This window comes from Megalopta genalis, chromosome 2 (genome assembly GCF_051020955.1).
Source record: "Megalopta genalis isolate 19385.01 chromosome 2, iyMegGena1_principal, whole genome shotgun sequence".
Taxonomy (NCBI): domain Eukaryota; kingdom Metazoa; phylum Arthropoda; class Insecta; order Hymenoptera; family Halictidae; genus Megalopta; species Megalopta genalis.
In genome coordinates, this window is record NC_135014.1 from 20,528,712 (window position 1) to 20,552,327 (window position 23,616).

General features: G+C 34.2%; 1 protein-coding gene across 1 annotated transcript in view; it reads left to right on the top strand.

Annotated features, from left to right (window-relative positions):
* The first annotated feature begins 499 nt into the window (after window positions 1-499).
* The window catches only part of LOC117220516 (EGFR adapter protein), a 383,013-nt gene continuing 359,896 nt past the window's right edge, over window positions 500-23,616 (top strand). Inside the window, exon 1 of the mRNA XM_076518718.1 lies at window positions 500-1,766. Coding sequence (XP_076374833.1) covers window positions 1,728-1,766 — 39 coding nt within the window. The 5' untranslated portion in view covers window positions 500-1,727. The remainder of the gene's footprint in view (window positions 1,767-23,616) is intronic.

A 23,616-nucleotide genomic window follows, 5' to 3' on the forward strand; every position in this document is an offset into this window, starting at 1 on the left:
TTTATTAATAAAACATTTTTAAATTTTATTTTTATATGACTATGAGTAATCCTATATACTTTCTGTATTCTACATTATATTATACATCGATATAAGAATTATTACAAAACTGTACACAGTGAGTCAGTTTCAAATATAAAGTCAATATTTGTATACAAGTGATTAGTAATTATTAGACTGTAGATAATTGTACAAAATAAATATCGTCATCAGTAATTGCAAGATGCAGACTTTTTCTAAAATTTTTATTTGCTATTTTGCATTCGATTCGCTCATTTTTGTTATAAATCCATGAAATCCGCAGTCTAGTGATTATCAATTATCATTTCCATTTCTTTATTCGTATTTTTATTTGATATTATACCGTTCTATAAATTAATTCATGAAATACTTAAAAATATCGGTACACAAAACTGATGGACTAGCTTCAAACATAATGCCAACATCAGTATGCAAATGATTAGTGATTATGAATTATAATTTCCAATTCTTTATTCGCATAGCAAATACACGTTGCATCCATTTCCAAATTATATTGATTACAGGAATTTGCCATCATTCAATTTCGCATATAATTTCTAATATTTCGCACTGACTTCGCGGCACGCGATTTTCTGTGTCTGTACATTAATTTTGAGATTTCGCCGATTCAGACGATGGAAACTAGGAACAATGAACTCTGTGTTCAATAATAATCATCCCGACGCCGCGTGGTAGTTTAGCCGCTTATACGTTCGTCGTATAGAATTTCATGAAGTTTCTTCGATCGCGAACGTGTGTCCGTTGTGTGTCACTGTTCCAAGGGTGTTTTGTATTACCGTGTATAATGGAATGGAAATAAATCCCGCCGCTTGTATACGTTCCACGTGCTTAATGTTATTGTCGCATTGAATTTACGATTCGTCGAGCGGCCCCACGATGCCTCAGTGTTTTCTTTCCTAGTGTAGGCCAACGACATTTAAATAACAATCATAATGGTGTTCAGCTGCATCTGCAGTTAAATTGTTTAGCGGCTGCGCGTGTAATTATGAAAATTGATCGTGCACATTCGTTGAATTAAACAGCCGTAAAAAGATCAATTAAATGCGAGCCGTTCATATTTTCACTATAAAACGTACGCTTTTAATATTTTAGGCCCTCTCTCCGTATCGGTCGTTGAACACACTGCGCAAACACGTAATCAAGTTTTATGAAAAATCGCGCGCCGATCTGTCTACCGGGGAAGTGTTGTTTCGATGACAATTAATTCGAACGGGATATTGTTTTCCAATATTGTTGTTCTCCGTTGCATCCGGTCGATCGAAAATGCCAATTTGTTGCAGGCCAATTTAAAACGCGCGCTTCGGAAAATTTTAATCCCCGTTGCGATTATCGATCTATCGGTACGTATCGGTGGTTTCATTTTTTTTTTCGTAATGAAATCAATCTCCACAGCAGTGTAAATAATCGTCGTGCCAAAATCCTGCTGGGCAAAAAGTGCAAATGTGAGGCGAACAATTTCTTCGTTTGCCAGGCGCGTGTACAGTGAGACGTCGGAAAATGTTCGAAACATAGGATGCCGAGTGTGTGCGTGAAATCGGAAGCATCGGTGAGACGATGTAGTGTCGTGCGACGTATGAATAGGAACCTGTGAAACGTGCAAGTCTGTTTGAAATTAACGTGGCCACCGGTTCTGTGAAAAATATTGGAAACCGTGACGACCAGATGGGAAGTGATGTCTACCTATTATGGCAGAACCGTTCTCGAAGAGATTCGTCACAGCTAAGGTTTGATTCATTTTCGTTCTCGATCCTCTCCCCCAATTATCGAATTGTCAACGTCATGTGTACTAACACCCGGCCGACTAAAGCATGGGCATCGCGAACTTCAGGGGGTCCTTTGTTCATTCGCGCGGTTTTCCGATAGTGGATATGTCTTTCCAGGAATTCTGCGGACGCGCCAACTTGGATTTCTTGTACGCGGACTGCAGGTTCAGAGCTGGATAAAGATAGTTCGACTAAGACATACAAATACTTACAAGTACACTATACTATATGTGCTCCATTTGAAATAGTCATTTATTTCTGCATTAAATGAAATACTAGTTGCAATATTTCGATAGTTATTTCTTATTTTAATGCGAAATAATTATTTCTTATTTTAGTTTCAAATAGTTATTTCTTGTTTCAATTTCAAATAGTTGTTTCTTATTTCAATTTCAAGTAGTTATTTCTTATTTCCATTCTAAATAGTTATTTGTTACTTTAATTTCACATAGTAATTTCTTATTTCAATTTTAAATAGTTATTTCTTAGTTTAATTTTACATAGTTATTTCGTATTTCAATTTCAGATAGTTATTTCTTATTTCACTATGAAATAGTTATTCCTTATTTAAAATTCGAATAATTATTTCTTATTTAATTTGAGATAGTTATTTCTTATTTTAATTTGAAATATTTATTTCTTATTTCTGTGTTAAATATATAGGATGCTAGTTGAAATACTTCACTGATTTTTCAAATATGTAATAAGTACGGTATACGGTACGGTATAATAATCAAAGTAACTTTTACATTTCTAGTAATATTTAAACAAAACTTAACAGAACATCATATTTCTATATTTCTGTATTAGAAATAATTAAAAATAGAATTACAAAATTAGAATATTTTGTTATGTTTTCGTTTTAATACAGATATCTAATGATACATAATGAATATATAAAATAATATATATGTATATAAATATAATATACATAATAAAATAATATATACAATATAAATAAAGATATATAAAGTAAAAGTTACTTTGACCATATTCGTATGTACCTTGTTAAAAGCAAACAGATATTAAATGTTCCAATTACATTAATTAATTAAGAGAAATATAAGGAGAAACTTATTTCTCAACAGAATATGTACTTGTACTTTTTTTTCTATAGGTTTATTTTCTTACATGGATATTAACCATGAGAAATAGAATTTCAAATAAGTAATAAAAATTTAGTCACATGAAATGTTATTTCAAGTAATTATTTCCAGCAGTTCTGAAGAAAATACTACTTGAATTAATAACTTACTTTACCACAACATAAACAACCATTTTCAATAATAATAAACAATATAAATATTACTTCACACATACAAGACTATTTCATTAATTATTTCCAATACTTTTTCAAATATTTTTACCCAGGTCTGTGCAGATTCATGGTAAAATTGAGTAGTTATTTGGGATAGTAAAAATATTCAAGGAAGAAAAAGACTAAGTGGTTCCCGCTTCGTTTATCAGATGCATAACATTTCTATTTTACATCGAACCTGCTGTCTTCTCATATAGTGTGCTTTTATACTATCTTCCACTGGTTGGAGTAGATACAATTATCTTTATGCGGTTGTAGCTCCTGTATCTTGTAATTAAGTCAGACCATTTTTATTTCGCATGAAATTTGCAATCTAGTTATAACATTCTTGTGCCTTTGGGTGAAAATTATGCAGCTTCTTTCAAACACATCGCTATTAACACTAGAACTGCCAAAACCAGTCTATATATGACTGGTTTCTGATTTTATTAAAATTCCTTATATTATAAACATGTTCCTAGGAGAAATTTTTAAATAAACCTCTTTATCCAAGCACATGTAGATTTTATGTATTTATAAGAAAAAGTGGTGGGTGTAATTTAAAACAGTAAGAAGGCTAATAATTTAGTAATAATTTTAATTAGATAAGAATTGAGGTTTACGTGTGTCAATGTATTAAATCGATCTTATTGGAATTAGTTAAAAGGTGGAAAGAAAATATGATCTCTGCATAAAGACTTGACTATGTATTAGGTTATTAAGAATGAAATGCATACTTTATTCTACAGTGTTACTATAAAATCTATGCATACCCAATATTACCATAGAAATTATACGAAATTTAAATAAATCCAATCTCGTTATAAAACAGTATATGTTAATCGCGTTTAGAGTTCGGCAGTTCTAGTGACAATAATACAGAAGTATGTTTTAAACGAATGAAGAAATAACCTTATCGTTTTTGAACATGTAAAAGAATAAACAAATAAATTTCAACTTTTAAATTACCAAACAAGCTTGTAATAATGAAATGCAAGCAGAAGCTGCAAAGTGCCAGGACGTACAAAAATATTTGTCATCAGTGGATGCAAATCATAGCTCATATTTAATGCATCTATCGAAAAATCCGCAAACAGTAACTGAAAAAACAAAATTTGGGATAGTGATTCAAAATTTTGTTCGTTGAACATCTTTTTCTAATATATATAACATAGTTAAAAATACTACACCAGATTATTCAATTTATATTTCCAAAACAGCATGAATTTACTATTTTCCGAACATTTAAACAATAAAGGGATGTAGTTGTCTAACAATTGGACTGCGGATATCATGCATTTATAACAAAAATCAGCGCATCGAATACAAAAGAGCAAAAATATTTACAGAATTTACGAGTATTGCTGCATTATTCTCAACAGTGTTATTCATAAAGATTATAAATCATTCATAAATTAGTCAAAAATGATTAAGAAACAGAATAAATATCTTGTGTAGATTTGTGACATAATATATAATAAATGTAAGTAATGAATGTTCATAATATTTACGTATATATAAATGTATTATATTACACGTATATTAATTATTATATATTATATTAATATATTACATTTATATTATATTATATATTATTATATATTATATTAATTATTACGTATATTTAAATAAATTCGTCACTAAAAAGAGGAATAATGAAATAAATGTTTGAATACAATTTTTAGATTACATTTACAGATATCTTAAAATGCGTAATTTGTTTCTACAATTATATTCATTTATTTATTTTCGTAATTTTAATTATTATACTATTCTTACTTATGCATTATGCGATTTCATATCATTTTTTCTTTTCTCTAACTGTATTTATATATTGTTTTCATGCACAACAATGTGTACAAAGCTGATAATCTTGTAAAGGGTTCCTGGGTCAAATAAAAAAAAAATCATCAAATCGTCGCCACTCTCTGTAATTTCAAGATAACCAAGAAAAAGGAAACGATCTCCTTGGAACGTCGATTGCGGCGAAATTGTAACAATTTGGAGTCCATTGCTTCAATTAGCATCTGGTAATGTAAATGCCGAGGATCAGCCCAAAACCGTCCGATCTTTCGGCAGCGGTAGCATCGTGTAACAATTTTCTACTTAACCGAAACCGTGTTACGAAATATCACGAAGACCTGGCATTGACGTATGCGAGGCTTTTAGCTGGCTACGGTTATACGTTCGAGGCCTTTTAAGTGCAGGTCCCAGGCAGTATGTAATTTTCATGTACGATTCCGTTCCCCGCCTCCCGTTCCTTCGCCGCTCCGGTCCTTTCTTCTTTTTCCGAATAGTCCGAGCGAAACGATCAAGCACGCGCACGCGAGCGCATGATCGTGAATTTACGCTCAAGTTTACGCATTCGTACGAAACGAGCGTGTGCCAGCGTGTGCGCGCTCGTGAATTGAATGGGTCGGTGGGCCGACGGTTTCCTTTCTTTCGAATCCTTCCTCGTTTTCCGCTGTTCGAAAATGAAAAGGGAATAAATTTCAGGATTTACGTAATTGCTAATTTCGTCCGGCGCATACGATCCCGTCTCTTACGATCCCGTTCCTCTTTTTGCTCCGTTTCTTCTTTTTTTTCCAATTCGTTCCGCGGCCCGATCTACAAGGTAAAAGTACCAAATATGAAACACCGTCCAATTATTACCCCTTCTTGAAACGCCGACGCAAATAATGCAATAAAAAGTAGAGCACACGGAGCAAAAGTAGAGCGATCGGTGTCTTTTTTTTGTAACGTCACTCGTGCAAATAGTGTTACGTAACAATCGACTGTAAAAAAAATGTTTATCCGAATGGGGTGTTTGTAAGCTAGAGCCAGATTTGTGCAGAATCACAATTGAATTACTCAAGAAATTATAATTACAATTTTATTGTAATTCGTAATTCAGATCTCCGTTCTATTAAATTACAAAGTAATTTCGTGATTCAATAAGAGTGCAATTCCAGAATACTAAGTAATTCAATTACAATAATTACGGATTAAAGGGTAATTTAATTAAAGTTACGAATTAAGAAATAATAACTGGTATTATTACCATATATAATCTATTATATAATCTATTATGTATATATTATATAATCTATTATAGATTGTAAAAACAATGTGAAGATTTCAAATAGAAGGATATCATTGTTGCGTATTTTATGTACAGTTACTCTCATAAATAACAAATTACAAACTGAATTAGTATTAACGTTCCATTGAAAAGCGTTCCGTAATAGGTACTTTTACCTTAATTCGCATCGAGCTTCGAAATTCGAGGATACAAAATGCTTCGGCGAAAAGGAACGCTCCTCGATGATGTTTTATGCAAGGAACTTCCATTCGAGATTAAGCCAGATGGAGATATCGTCTCCGGCAAGAAGCGGTTAATGATTTATTAGCGATGGAACGATACCTTTGTGCCTGCAGGAAGGACATTGGTTGCAGTTTCGAAAAGCTGCAGCTCGCATTGTGCGTTGCACGCTTTACTTGAAGCTTCTGGTGTATTGAGAGAAATTTTTAATAAGCTGACATTGCTATGGTTCTTGTTATATCATTGTGGAATGTGAAGTAAAAATACAGTTGGATCTCGGTTATTCGGACTAATTCAGGAAACGTGATGAAACATTGGATGATAGAGCAGTTATTTAATTAAAGTTCTAGATCTTTTTGCTGATTCATACAATACTGTTGTATATGTTGATCATTTTAATCCATTTTAATTCATTTATTCGTCATGTAGTTTTGTCTAATTTTATTTTTCGTCGTAATGTCGCAGAAATATTTTGTTCTGTTGTTTCTCTTTCATATTCTAGAAGATTATGCATTATTATTTTCAATTTTTGCATTACATATGCACGTAAGAGAAAATTCAATCTCTTTAAAATTATTAATTCGATGTTAAATTATATATATATATATAAAATAATAATGCATAATCTTCTATATATATATATATATAATAATTCTATATATATATATATATATAATTTAACATCGAATTAATAATTTTAAAGAGATTGAATTTTATATATTATATTATATATATTATATAATATTCTGAAATCCTTGTGTTTCATCTACTTATTTTGATCATGAATGCATAAAATCTATAATCTGTTCATAATTTATTAATTGAAACAGAGTTTTGTGTTACTGAATTCTGACTAGATTTAAAATTATTAAGAGAAGAATTTATATTCAAGTTTTTGTTTAACGAAACATTTTTATTTTATGCATAAATCAGCAATCTATTAATAATGTAATGAATAATGAAACAAAATGTTTGCAACAACAGATCCTGTGGTATTTACACAAGAAATCACAGAAATTAAAGCACTGATATTAACATAAATATGAAATAATTGATAAAAGAATTAGCATTCAAGCTTCCAATTAACGAATCGTTCTTATTTTTTATATAAATCTGCAATCTATTAATAAAAAAATGAAAAGTACAACTACACAGTGATATTTATACAAAACTCACAAAGATTGAAGCACTGACATTAACACAAACAAGAAATCATTAAGAAAATTTCTGCTAGAGTTTTCATTTAAGCGACCACATTTTTATTTTGCATACTATTTACGATTCAATAAAAAACCCAAATAAATGTACGTCACAATAAACACTGTAGAATTATACAAAAATTCGCAGATATTCCAGCGTTTGCCATAAAAATCAGACTAGTTGATGAAAAAACTAAATAGCGTCTATATTTACATAGACGTATATATTGCATAGTATTTATACTGTACATTATGATTTCTGTCCGAACCGTGCCACATCGTTAATTGAAAATCAACGGACAGATGCGTAATATTTACGATGCCGACGAAACGCAAAAAGCAACCGAAAAATTCCGTCACAAGTTCGTTCGATTCCTTTTGGTCCCGTTTCGCATGTTGGAGCAGCTATTAAAGTGTTTGCCCGTCCCTTGATACATTATCGTGCCGAAGTCGAAGGCCTTGGCATTGACTTCGACTTCCTTCTTCTCATCGCGTACGGGGTTTCTTCGCCCACGCCAACACATTCGAATCGTTTACGCGCACGCGTGCACGCACACGCAAGCACCGCCAACGCCAATCGAGTCTTTTTACATCCACATTTCGGGGCCGAAGCATCTCCCGTTCGAGGTCGGGTGATGCGAAGATTAATGTTGAAGTTTTTCTCTTTGCACACGAGTTTGTTCACTTCGGGTCTTAAGCATCCCGACTTTATAACAACTACGGAATATAAATTGTCGACGGAATTCGTCCGAAGATCGTCGCACGATTCCGTCCGGGAATTTTGTGAACTTCGTTTTTTGAGGCATTAACCCCATACTTGGAGATTCGAGTTTTACTTCCCGAGCTTCGTCCTCCGATTCTTCGTTAGAATGTTCGCGAGACGACAGATATAGTAATAAAACTGTAGTAAAGCTTTATTTGTTGAAAGGACAAAGAGAATGTGCTACAATGTTGCAGAATCGATGGTGATTATCGGGCTGCGGATTTTGTGCAGTTATGACAGGAATTGGTAGATGAAATATAAAACAGTAGCAACATTTTAAGAATTCAAAAGTACTGTCATGTTGTTTTCAACTCAAAATCAGTGATCATTTACAAAAATAATTTTCAATGTGTTGAGCCATTTGATGCATTCCATTCAACATAAATATAATGCAAATGCTCATTAAAATCGTGTAGAGCATTTTATTATATTACCTTTTACGTGTCGAGTCCGAAAATGTGGATTTTTGTTGGATATTTTTAAATATTTTACAAATTTATTTTTAAATAAAATATCATCTTTTGAATCTTGAATGTTATAAATAAAGAGATATAAAATATTTTAAGATATGCTATAATCATTACAGTTTGATTTAATATACATTAAAGTTTGATATTTAAGTATTTAATCGATCAAGTATAGATTACAAATGTTAATAATACTTAACTGAAAAGAGGAAATAACGAAATCAATGTTGCAGTGTAATTTTTGCATAAAATAAATGGTTCCTATCATAATAAAAAATCATTATTGAAATGTAAATATTTTCTTAAAATCAGTGTTCTTATGCATTTACGATATGCGCAATAAAATGCAACAGAACATTTCTACTAGATTTTTCGCAGCATTAGACATCGATTGAAAATGTTTAATTTAGCCTTCTACCGAAATAATCAATATCGATTAGCGTCCCTCTATAAAAATTTTCGAAAATAGCCATAGCGCTCGCGGAATGTTTGCAAACGCATCGAGAACGCCAGGACTACTCAATGCATTCTCAGCAGTTGCCGAGACTTCCGTGGGTATATCCTTCGATCTTCAAGTTTGATTTATACGCCGCCTATAAATATTGTTTACAAATTCTCTATGGTAGTCGGCGGCCACGACACTTACTCACGAATTCACGCGAAGATTTTTACAAAATGTTGCATATTTCATTCGATCGGCGCGCACGCGCGCGTTCCCGTGCTTCGCGTGCGTGCGTGCGAGCGTGTTTGTGGAAGCGGGGGCACAACCGATTCTGTCTTTTTTCGGAACATAAAAATTCTTACGCCGCGAACGTCTACGCTTCGTTTCTCGACTTCAAAGGACGCGTGTACTGTAAATCTTGCTGCATCGCCGCAGCGGGGAATGTAATTGATTTCTCTGTGCGCGACTGCTAAATGAGAATAGATGCCCGATGGACATGCCACGGCTATTACGCGACTCCGATCTTTCGCAACTTTCGAGCAAACATGCCAGAACGAAATTTCAATCGACTTTAACGGCGCAGTCTTAACTGCCTCGAAATGCAGCACGAATACTGCGGCCACCGGACTACGTTAGTGCCTCGCGACTTTTTCATTTCGCAAGCAACGAAATCGCGGATATGCTTTCATGGCGAATTATCGAATAAAGAATCACATTATTTAGTGTTCAGAGACGAATTATGTACGTACGTTTTACATAAGCGTTATGAAATATGAATGATCGATAACCATAATTTAATTCATGGTTTTGTGTGATTTCATTTACGGTTTTTAGGAGAATTTTGTAACTAGAAAATAGATAGTAAATAGAATTTTGTAAATTGTCATTTATGTTGCTAAATAATTTTATGCGATAGTGCTTGATTTCATGGACTTCCTATTAATTTATCTCTCAATGTTTAAATAATTTCTCTGTGGACAAAATAATGCTTAATCAATTTTTTCAGTAAAAATGATTAACGATTGAATTATAAGGATTTCAATTTGTACATTGATTTAGTTATTTATGTTATCCAATCATTCTCACACAATGGTATTTTCGTCACTTTTTCTTAAAAGAAACAGTTCAATGAACTTATCTCACTTTATTCCTCGATTTTCAGATCATTTCTCTGTGTGTAAAATGACGTTAAATAAATGTTTTCTCAATAACCAGGATTAAAATTAAAATTCTTACTTAGAACGTTATTAAAATTTCATTAGAAATTAAAATTATAACAAAAATTCATTACAATTGATAACATCTCTTAAAACACAATTGCAATATAAATTTGAAATAATATTTAATTAAAACCCATAATTTTCATTCACAATAAAATAATTGTAATACAAATTTGTATTAAACTTTCACATTTAATGGACACAATTACCCATTTACTTGATCCATATTAGCCACTGATTCAACGAAGCCACTTTGATACGTCAACGTTCACGTATTTCGTTAAGAAGGAAGGGCTTATAATGAATAGTTGCCTCCGTCGAAACTATCAGTAACGATTAACACAGGAAATAGGTTTGCTGGTGATTCCCCGTTCCATAAAACGATCCCGAAAAATGCAAGTTTGCATCCACGCTCTAATCATAACGACGTGATTAGATCCGCGGGTGCAATAAATCCGAACACAGGAAAAATATATAATCGATCATATTAACGAAGTACGTTGTAAAACATGCTTCCTGTAGCCACTCCACTTCCCGATAGAAGTTTCCCATCGTTCCAGATCGATCTTTAATCTCCATCATAATCTTAGATACGGCACAGTTAGAAATAATCCTGTCGTAGTTCGAGACCGCATTCCTTGGGACGTGCCTCAGCACTCCACAACCGAAGACCAATTAATTTTCTTTCTACTCAAGGTGAATGCTTCCAATAATTTAATCTCACGTGACTTGTGTGTACGCAGCTATCGTTTTTGCGGTTCGTATGTAGTTTCAGTATTCGAGGAAACATTTCAAATTTCTAATGTACAAGAAACAAGTTATATTACCAGCACTTTTGTTATACTCTTTTGGGATGTAGAAGCTATGCAGAAGGTAATGCCTAGAATGCAACAGGATCAGAAAGGATTTCACTTTATCTTTGTCAGAGTTTGTGAAACGAGTATTCTCTCATTCCCGTTTTGATAAAGCGAATCGTTGAAAGCAAAGATGGTGTATATTCAGTATTTCGTTAGGTTCATTTACTATTGTTGAATCATATTTAATTTAATATTTTGTTTGATTCTTTTTATTATTTTGAGTTTATAAATTGCCTTACATAAAAGAGTTGGAACAATTTTTCATGTTATTGCATTTTACAGAACTTTAAATTCATCCTTCGTTACCTATAGATTAACTTTTGCCAGTTATTTTTAAATTATATTTATATTATATTTATGTTATATTTATATTATATTTATATTATATTTATATTATATTTATAGTATATTTATATTATATTTATATTATATTTATATTATATTTATATTATATTATATTACATTATATTGATTAGTATTTACATTTACTTTATTGAAAATTATTTATGAACACTATTTACTGAGAAGATTTTTTTAAGTACAGTATACTCTGCTTTCGCAGGCGAAAGGTTTACGAAAGTATTGATAAGAAATCGTTACTGGCAATGAGAGTTGTATCTCTGCGTCGATGTCACGTCCCCAAAGCCAATTCGCCAAACGTTTATCAGCATCGCTACTATTGTGTTGCGTTTATATCTTGCCGAGAAGTATTCGCCATTATTCGAGTAATTCCCGACATACGGAAGGCACATTGTTCTTGTACAATGTCCGCGTAATTTAACACTCCTCGATGAGCATCATTGAGAATAAAGGCTGGTCTCGAACCGTTCCACTATTTCAGTTACGCAAATGTTCCTTTTTCTCCTTTTGCCTTTTCCTATTGTTCAGGTGAAGGCAATTTTTAATTTCTGCTCCATTTTACCTTTCTCCCTTTTTACTTCAAATGTCCGCGAATGTGCAAATTAATCGTTGTTAATATTCCGTTTTACGGTGGCTTGCAAATTCTCTGCTTTCGTTTGTCCTTCTGATTTATGACTAGCAGACAAATGGGGACAGATGAATGGTCTACAAAATGGTAGAGAATGGTTGAGAATTCGTTAATTTTCAAGGAGATTGTGTCAATTGGAATCGCAGAACATTAATTTGTCATTTGAAAGTTGAAAAGGAAATCGATGTGTATCGCAGTTTAAGTATTGGTGGTTCATGGATTTTTCAGTTTAATATTCAAGAAGTATTGTAGTTGGATAAAATTGCATTGTACAGTGAATTCATTGCAATCTTAATATATAGAAAATCATGAATTCATTGAATGTCGATGGTTTTTGAGTAAAACGTGATGAACATACAATTTATTAATTTTGTTATTCAATATTTTAATTGTCGATGTTTGACTGTGCTATAATTTGATAATAATTATAATTGTTCTTTTAATGGTACGAAGCCTTCATTATGAAATATAAAAGTACAGTAACTACGAAGTTGCATATATCGTTGATGTTTGTTGACTTGTAGTTTAATTTTCATTTTTGTTAACATTATATGAAGTTTTATTGTCTAATTAATTAGTTGCTGTTTTTATGGCAGTCGAGACTGAATCTACTTGGTCATTCAGAAACCATGAAACAGTGAGGACATATGCATTGATGATTCCTAGCCTGCGAATTTCATGTATTTCTGATAAAATGTCAACAACGTTTTTCTACAAACTGAGAGTTTCGCACTTAAATACCTTCTTACGTGTGAGTAACTTTCTAAACAAATATAACATTATTGTACAAAGACAAAAGGAAATAATTTTTCACTAAAATAATAATAATTTATCACTATGACAAGTATAAGTGCAAATATATCCAGACAAAAGAGTTGAAAGACATCATTATCTTATTTTGTTTATCATTTCACCAAATTGCTACTATCTCAACAATTTTGTAACACATTGTCTAATAAATTAATTCTTCATTTGGTCCAATTTGAAAACTAGTTAATCTCTAGACTGCAGATTTTATGCTTTCATAATAAAAATCGATAGATACAATTTGAAATAATGAAAAGGCTAGAACAATTTCAGAATATCAATGCATGAAATTGATCGTAATTAAATTATTTAGGAAGGAAGGAAAATATGGTTTCTCTTCAAATCGATGAACACAATTTTTACTTTAATTCCAACCAACGCAGTAGTCACTAGACTGCGGATTTGATTGATTTTCGACTAAAATAACTAGGCTAAATACAAAACTGTGAAGACATTAGAAGATTCGAATCATTAAAATGACTAAAAGAGGAAAGACATCTGTGCCAGCCTATTTCCCAATAATCAACTTAAACAATTTTAATTTTACTTAGGCAATTTTACAGTAATCGCGAGAAATAATTCGATAGCAGTCAGAGGGATTCCCGATTAGGCGGAAATGTCTCTCTGCTGCGAAAGGTAACGGACCGCGTAAATTCCAGTTGGTATGTAGATCTGAGAGCGGTGCCGTTGCGGCGTGCACGAGGCAAAGTATCCCTTATACCGTGATCAAGATACGTCGATGTCTTCATTTCGAGGAAACGAAGCACAGGAAACGATCCCTCTTCATTCAGGAGTTTTCGTATTTCAGCGCTATTGGACGGTGTCGGGGGGTCCGGTGACAGAGTGGGAGTAAGGAGAGGCCCAGAGGGGGCCCAGCGGCTATGCGTTCGGTCAGGAAAGTAGGATGATTGAGTCGACGGTGGTGGGAGGTCGCGAGGGGACGACCTTGCTAGCTGTGTGTGTAAGACGTGTGCGAGAGTGTCTGGGGCACACGGGATCCCGTGGGTCCCTCGACTGTCCCCATAGTATAGTACTCGCGCGGAGACGGCCCTCCGCGAGACCGCCGCGGCGGTTAGGTTCGCCTTGCAGTGTCTTATTACACACGCTGCGGCACTTACTGCACACCAGAGTGCATGCAGTGCCCTCTCTCTCACTCCCTCTCTCTCTCTCTCTCACTCCCTCTCTCTCTCTCTCCATCTCTCTCCCCATCTCTCTCTTTCTCTCTTTCTCTCCCTCTCTCAATCTTCGCCTCTCTCTCGCCCTCTCTCTCTCTCTCTCTTTCTCTCTCTCTATTTCTCTCCCATCTATCTCTCCGTCTCTCTCCTTTCCCGGATAACGTGGTTCCTCAGGGAACGCGTCGCAGATGCACCGGTGCAACCCGCGAACGGATATCCGCGATGCACCCGTGAACGTTCGAAGGCCGTTTGTGATCTCTTCGACACCGGTTTCCGTCTTCTCTCCGCAACCGTGCTGACGAGTATGCTCGTCCGAGCATTGTGCCGTTCGCTCACGTGGTTGACACGCGATCGTTGTGCGTGTGCATGTGCATGTGCATCGCACACCTGCCGATCTTACAGTGATTCGGAAGCTGCGTCCACCGGATAGTGCGGTTACGTCGCGGATCTAGAAGACTCTGTGCGATGTTCTTGATTTCGATAACGCTCCCTGGAGTTATCGTTCCGATCGATGGAGATTTGACGAGGTGTAGTTCGATTTCGGGAATCGATGGGTGGCTACTGGTTGGTGCAAGTTTAGTGCGAATGGTAGTGGCTGGTTTAGTTTCGACGATTTTTAAAGAGATTTTTGACAACGATGTTTATGCATGTGTCGGGAGACGACAGCGACAGGATCGATGAATTGTAGCGGAATTTTTGCATACGTTGCTATTTTAATATGCATGGAGTGATTTATTTAGATTCACACGATTTCGATGCGTAAAATCTGGTAATTTTAGTTAGCTAGTTATGTTTATATGTTCGTTGGGAGATGCAGGTGACGAGGATGTCGATACGTGACACGTTTGAGGTATTGTAGTGCACTTTTTGCATACGTTGCAATTTTAGTACGCGTAGAATGATTTATGTAGATTTGTTCGATTTTTAAATGAAATCTGACAATTTTAGTTACACGAATATATTCATATATTTGTTGAAAGATCAAGATAACAAGGAAGTCGTTCTGTGACACGTTCGATGAATTTTAATGCAATTTTTGCATTCATTGCAATTTTAGTATGCATGGAGTGGTTTATCTGGATTTATTCGATTTTGAAGTGAAATCTGATAATTTTAGTTAGGCAATTAATATTTATATGTTTGTTTGAAGATCAAGACAGTAAGGAAGTAGTTGTGTGACACGTTTCAGGTTTTCTAGTGCAATTTTCGCGAACATCGTAATTTTAAAATGCAATCCACGCTTTTTCCTTTTTACACGATTTTGAAGTAGAACATGTCAGTCTGCGTTCGACAATGATATTTATGCATTTGTTGAAAGATCAAGATAACAAAGTGGTCGCTGTGCGATAGGTTCGATAATTTTCAGTGCAATTTTTGCATTCATTGTGATTTCAGTATACGTAAAGTGATTTCGTTAAATGTCCATGATTCTGAAGTAGAATGTGACAGCTTTGGTTAAACTTTAATTTAATCACATCTAATCAGTCATATTTAACATCTTAGTTGCGTGTCTGCACTCATTGCAGTTTTAGTGTGCAGACATTCGCGAACTAATTCAATTTTTACGAATTTTAAATAAAATATGACAGTCTGTGGTAGACAATGATATTTAATGCAGGTTCGATGAATTGTAATTTAATTTTTGCATGCACTGTTGCAATTGCATCCATTGCAATTTTAATATGGAAATAGTGATTTCTTTAGATTTCGAAGTAGAATGAGAGAGCCTCGGTTAGACGATGGTAATTAGTCGCTTATTATTTGCATATTGATGAGAAAATCAAGGTACATTTTAGTTTCATATTTGCATTCATTGCAATTTCAGTGTGCAGACATACGTAGACTAGTTAAGTTTGGATGATTCATAAGTGGAATGTGACAGTCAGACTAAGACTATACGATTTATTCATTTAAAAGCTGATGAGGAAATTTATATGCATTACAATTTTACCACTTACGTTTAATGTGTTCTAATTTAACTCTTGCACTCACTACAATTTTAGTGTGAAATGTCTTGTAATCTTCTTGGACTTCGATGCTTTTTAATTGAATACGACAATATAAGTTACGCAACATGGTACATTAATATGTTATTTAAAAACTGAGAAGGAAATCGATGTGTATCATATTTCAATCATATTAATAGTTTCTGAGGTTTAATTTAATATTAACTGGATCAAGTTATATTGTTTGGTGCATTCATTGCAATCTTAATGTGTAGAAAATTGTGAACTCGTTAAAAATCGATTCTTTTTATTAAAACGTGATACTCTTAGTCACGAAAAACGATTTATTAATGTGTTATTCAAAAATCGATGTAAAATATATTTCCATCGTCGATGTTTAATAGAAAATTGCAATATAATTTCCGAGAATAGTCAGACACATCTGCAGCTGCACTGTTCAATGCATTCCGGGACATAAACGAATCCACTAATTTTTCCTAAATGCTTTCAGCAAGTATTTTTCAGAAGTATTCCTATCGTATTGAGTTATATAATCGCATTATACTCGGTTCTTCTCAACAACGCGATGTTTGCACGTTTTCAGAATGGTCAATCAAACGATGGTTCTGTATGCTTAACGACGCGATGATCTTGATTAATGGACGACATGGATAACTGTGCGTGTAACCTGATCGAACGTGGATTTCTTTATATGGTTCGCGAGTGACGATGCGTGTCACAGAGTTAACAATTCGAGCTGTTTTGTCGAAGACAGCTGCATTCCGGAGTTCCTTGATAAGTGGATAATTGAGTCCCGTCGCGATGGACATTTTAATTAGCAATTACCCCGTGTCGGATAATTAAACTAACCAAATTTAGAGTGAGAGGAAATTAAGCTACCTCACACATTCTTTTATGTTCGCGAGGTATAACATGGTTGAAAGCTTCTTTAATTTTGCATTAGAGCAATGTAGACAATGCAACTAATTGGACAATTAAGTTCTGATCACAATTACATCATTTTAGATGAGAGAAAATTGAACGAGCTCACACATTGCTGTACAATTGTGAGGTGTGACAAGGTTTAAAGATACTTAATTTTTCATACGAACAATGTAGACAATTTAATTAATTGGAACACACGATTTTCTTCACAATTATATAATTCCGAAAAATGAGAGAAGATTAAAAACACTGACACCCTCTATTAGGATTGCATGATGCGAAAATGTTGCAAGCCTTTTAATTTTGGATTTTGACAATGTAGTGAATGCAAATAATTTGGATAATGAAATTTGGTTGAGAATAACAACGTTTTAGGTGACAGAAAATTGAATAAAATTTAGATAATACGATTTCGTTCGGAATTACATAGATCTGGGTGACATAAAATTGAACAGATTCACACTTTCTGTTATGATCGTGAGACACAACAATGTTGCAAGCCTTTCGATTTTGCATTCGAACAATCTGGACGATGTATAATTGAATTAAATAATTGGACAATAAAATTCTGTTCGTATTCATAATACATAATCATGCGAATGGCAACATTCTTGCACGCTTGTAAAATATGACCCAAACTTGAAAACTTTCTAATTTCGCGTTCGAGCAATCTGTGCAATTCGAATAATTCGACAGTAAAATTCTGTCGACACTTAATATAATGCTAAGCGACAGGAAACGAAACAACTTTCTTGCATGGTTCTGTAGGATCTAACAAGGTTGAAAACCTAATTATGCATTCGGGCAACGCGGACTATGCGAATAATTTGTGACCAACTGTTACGATAAAATTGCATACGCAATGCAACGGGATAAAGGTGAAAAGTTCACGAAAAATCGGAATCGCGCGTGCTGTTTGAAACAAAGTTGCGGTGTCCGGAGGTAATAGGACACCTATCGGTTTCGATCGGGGTCCTAAAATGTCAGATTGCCCGCGTCATAATTCGCCGGCGTGGTGTTCGCTCAATGGGATGCAAATGCATCGTTTGCATGTGGGACGCCGTCTTTCTTCCGTGCACATTCTCGTCGTCGCCTCGCCTCGAAAGTGAAACTGACCTCGGGATCAGATTGTAAAATCACGGGACACTGTCATCAGAACTTTTTCAGTCGACGCGGCATTAAATGCAGAGTGACGTCCCGTTCATTGGAAAGTTTATTCAATACAGGAACATCGGATTGCCTAGTTAATTGGCAGATGGTAAAATTATCGATTAAAGAGAAACTAAATGCAAGTATCGTAATTGGCATTGCGAGTACATCTTTAGTCACTTTCTCGATCTATTGTCAGTGTTTTAATTGGACTGCAATTGTCAGTTTCATTTTATAAATGGACTGTTAAATTGTTATGCACAGTTGATTTTTTGAGTAATTTTATGAGATCGAGATCAGAAAGAAATTGTTATTTTGTCTATAAAATTTTAAACATAGTTCATTGACCTACATTTGGTTATAGTATTTGTGCTTTAATCTCTCTATGCGTATCTCATTTTATTCAATTTCTTTCTTTTTCAACGAAAGGATGGAGAATTTTTGTCATCAATTTTTGTTGTCATGTTATCAAATTGGCAATAAAAGTGAATCAGCAAATTGTTCAGCAATTTTAAAAAATCATTGATACCGTAAGTTCACAGTTTATTGACCCTCTATTTGTTTATAGTATTTAAATCTTGATTTTATCTCATTTTATTTCACTTGTTTCCCATTCAACGAAAAGGTGTAGAATTTTTATTATTAATTTTTCAATCATATCAATTTTGAAGCATCTCTCACCAAATTAAGAACAAAGTGGATCACTGAATTATTCAGAAATTAAAAAACTCGTCAATGCACAGTAGGTTCACAGTAAATTGTATGCACATTTATTTTATCGAAAATCGAATCGCGCCTAATTTAATTGTCGCCATTATAATGCGTTTCTTGATTCAACTCCGCGGAATAATATTCCCATTTATTAAATTAAATTTCAGATCTTTGAAGCTTTTCCTACCCAATAAAGTTCTGGAATTTTTTTTACAATGTAGAGGATTAATGAAGTTAAATTAAAATTATTATCACACTCAAAGCGACTCGTTTCAAATTATAAGGGTCCATGGTATTATCGTAATTGAAATTTCACATGACTTTTATTACAATACGCTCGCGGATAAACGTGTTCAACAATTTCTCGCAAAAGCACCTTCGCGATTTAATCAATTGCAGCAATGAAAAATCGCGAACGAATGATTCCGTTCGGTTGTGTGTTGCTTTTTGCCGGAATACAGCAGCAATTAATCGTTTGCCGAAAGCAATCCGGCGATACATGTTACACGAAGAATAAATGATTTCATCAAACAATTGGAATTGCAAGCCTGTGAGAAATTTAAAATAGGTTAGCCCGGCTATTATTAATACCGCGGGAGATATCAGGTACGGACCGAACGGTGCTTGTAATTAAAGCGGTGACCATAATCCAATGAAACGCGCGGAACGCACATACATAATTAGATGAATGACAATTAATTAAACCGGGCAAATGTCCGTGATTATACGAGTGTCGATTAATTAAAACCATTCTCCGGGAATATTTGCGTGTGATACGATTTGACTTTCGCATTAAAAATGATCATTTCCATGATCACTGAACGTACCTGACGCTTATGCGGATCATCCTCGACGGCGACAACCATCACTTCGTTAATACACGTTTTATTTAACAATCACCTCCGTTAAATATTTGTCAGATACTGTCGCCGAATGAATTTTAATACGATACATTATTCTTACGTATTGAAATTGAATGATGGAATTCAATGTGCACAGTATATACAATAATATACAATAATGTACAATAATGTGCAATAATGTACGATAATATTTAATAACATACAACGATATACAACAACATACAAAAATTATATAATAATACACAATAATATACAGCAGTGTACAATAATGTACAACAATATACAATAATATACAATAATATACAACTATATACAATAATATACAACAATTATTTTGAGCCCAGTCAGATAAATAAAGGAAGAAAAAAATGTCTATGTAGCTTCTGTATCTGTACAGAATTCCGCTGTCTAATAATTATCAAGAAAATATGGATATCCAATATAATGTAATAAATAATTTGACTACAAAATTTAACTCTTAAAAACATTTAAAGAATTTAAGAATACCATTCCACAATTTTCAACTGAATGAGATAATTAAAGAAAGAATAAAATGCAGCTACTGTATCTTGCAAATAATGCAGACGAGTTTCATTTTGTATAAAAATCTGCAGTTTACTAATCGCCATGAAAATATACATATCCAATATCCAATACAATAATAATAAATAATCCGATTAAACAATGTAACTCTTAGATGGCCACTAAAGGGACAATTTGCCTTCCATCACGGCAGTAACGTAAATTCAGGAACCCGCAAAAAGGTCAGGGGAAAAGAAGTAAAACTGACTGCAGGTTACGACAAAAAAATACAAGGTGCAGCGGAACCGCTATCTAGGCTGACCTCGTGGTAATGCACGGTTCCGAGGAATCCGAAGTGAACACAGTGTGCATAAAAGTTTCCGTCAATGCCTGGAAACGAAGCGGCGCGGCCTCGTTGATGCCCTCCACGAATCTCTCGTTGCACAATGCATCCAGGTCAGCCTAAATGCTGTTGCACGTTTCGCGGAGCGTTCCTGCGCCGGGACTCTCCGCGACGAGCCCCAGGACGCCGCGCTACGCTGGCATGGAAATGTCAACGGCTCTCTCGCATGATCTCCAGCCGAGTTGCATCGGCAACGGAGTGCACCGTGTATGCAACGGGGATGCAATTTCACCTGCGAAACCGTAACGAAACGCACCGGCTACCACGTTCGAAATACGCAGACCGATTACAACACCGACAATAATCTGGAGCGTGTCCGTACCCGAGCGTTTTCGAACGTGAATCATGATCGGCCGCATTGCCTCCGCGCCGCACCGTGCCGGCTGCAAAAGTGCATTCGGGCTTTCACTTCCTTCTTAATATCGTTTGCCGCGAGGAAAACGATACGTTTTAGCGGTGTCGATTTTCTCGGATGTGAGACTTTTTCGACAAGATGTATGTCTGGTGCAATTAGGTTGCCTAGGGTCGGGTTCAATCTGCTGCGCTTTTCAGTGTAATTTAGTGGAATTTGACTTAATTTAATCGGTGCTAAGGAAATTCTTCTGTTTAGGATCGTATGCATTGGGTGAGGAAATTAACTGTTTTGTAGACGAAATAAGTTTTTGTACCGATTTTGATCAGATTGTCAATTTTATTCTTTTACCTCAGTTCTTCGAAATCTTCAAATCTTTAAATATTTATTTCGAATTTCTTCGATTTTTTTTATTCTCTTATCTCAGTTTAAGTATCTTTAAATATTTAATTTGATTTTCTTCAATTTTTCAATTTTATTCCTTTCTCTTAGTTTAACCTCCTTTAAATGTCTAATTTTATCTTCTTCGATTTTCCAATTTTATTATCTTCTCTTAGTCCGTCCTCCTAAAAATATTTAACTTGATTTTTGTTAACTTTTTAGTCGAACATTCTTTCTATCTTTAATTTAATTTTTGTTCATTCTTTCTCGAGGTAATGCCTTCACCAGCAAAGTACTTCTACACATTTTTAAAGGAATCATTCGTTGCAGTTCTACTTATTGCACTTGCAGTTGCATTACCTTCAAGTGCTCCATTTCAAATTCCTTAATTTAGCTTCCCTTAAATCTTTTTTAAGCATCTCTTAACGAAATGCTTTCAATAATAAAATATTTCTGAACATTTTCAAAGTGGTCACTCGTTGCAGTACTGCTGATTGCACTTACAGTTGCGTCATCTTCAAGGCCTTTATCTGAAATTCTTTAGATGAACTTTCTTTCCAGCTTTAATTCAATGTTTCTTTCTTGAGATAATGCTTTTACTAGTAATATTCGTTTATTTATCACTGCATTCACAGCTGCATTACATACGCGAGACTTTCATTTCAAATTCTTCAATTTAACATTCTTGAAATATTTAAATTAATTTTCTTCGATCCGATTTTAAGGTAATGGTTTCATTAATAAAATATTTTTGAATCCTTTTTTAAAGAAATCAATCGTTGTAGAATTTATCATTCCACTTATAGTTACATTATCTTCAACTCTTTGTTTAAAACTATTTAGTCAATTTTTCTTTAAACCTTTAATCAAATTTTCTTTGCCTCTGTCTTCACGTAATACTTTCAATAATACCATATTTATGAACATTTTGAAAGGGGTCATTCGTTGCACTTTAAATCTTTTGTTTAATTTTCTCCAATTCTCGGAATTAATCTGTTTCAATCGTCTTATTTAGTTTCCTGTGACTCTTTGTTGACACCTCTGAACATTCCTGAAAATTATGAAAGAGCACGAGGTCACTCGCTGCTGCAGTTCTCACTGCCCTTACAGTTGCATTACCTTCGAGTCGACTTGCGAAACGCTTCAACGCGTTTCACGAAACTAGTTTTCGTGGTCAGCTGGATTAATGACACGCGAACGATCTACACAGCAAATCTAGTGTCCGACTGAACGTTCGTTGAACATGTTCAGACGAGAGTGACAGTGATTAGTGATCTCTGTGCATATTTACCAGCGAAAGAGACCGCTTATTATTTCACAGAATGCAGCGAATGCCTGTGCTGAAGTGACCGGTGAAAGTGATCACTCTCTCTCTCTCTCTCTCTCTCTCTCTCTCTCTCTCTCTCTCTCTCTTTCTCACGCACACACTTTCTCTCTTTCTTTCTCTCATTCTCTATGTCCGCGTCCAGATCGTGTATCTTTTCCGTCTTTACCGAAAAGGATTAGGAAAAGAGAAACGGCATCAGTTTGCTTATAAATTACTCCTTGATCAGTCGATCTATGACTTCCTAGTTCCGAGTGACTCAATGCTACATTCCTGATACTGTTTTCTGTAGAACGGTATGCAGAAAATGTGTTGCAACTCGTGTTAATAGATCAGACTTTCATTCTATGCTATAAAATAATTTTTATACATTTAGCTTTCGTATTATGTTCATGTAATCGCAATACTTACATTTATCGACAAGTCGTAAACCTTCTTAACGTAGGATAAAGATTTCTATCAATGAAAATATCAATTTCATTCTCTTATAATTTTATCATTTTTTATTTTTAGTTTATTTTCTCTTTTTTAATTTTTCTATATTTTTATTATTTTGATCTATCTGATCGATGCGTTAAAGATAAACAATGTGTTATTTGCTCCTTTATAATATGTATTTTTAATTCAATAAGACATACACTTGTTAAAATATCAAATTTTACGCAAATATTAACGATATGTAAAGTTTCTTAACTTTTG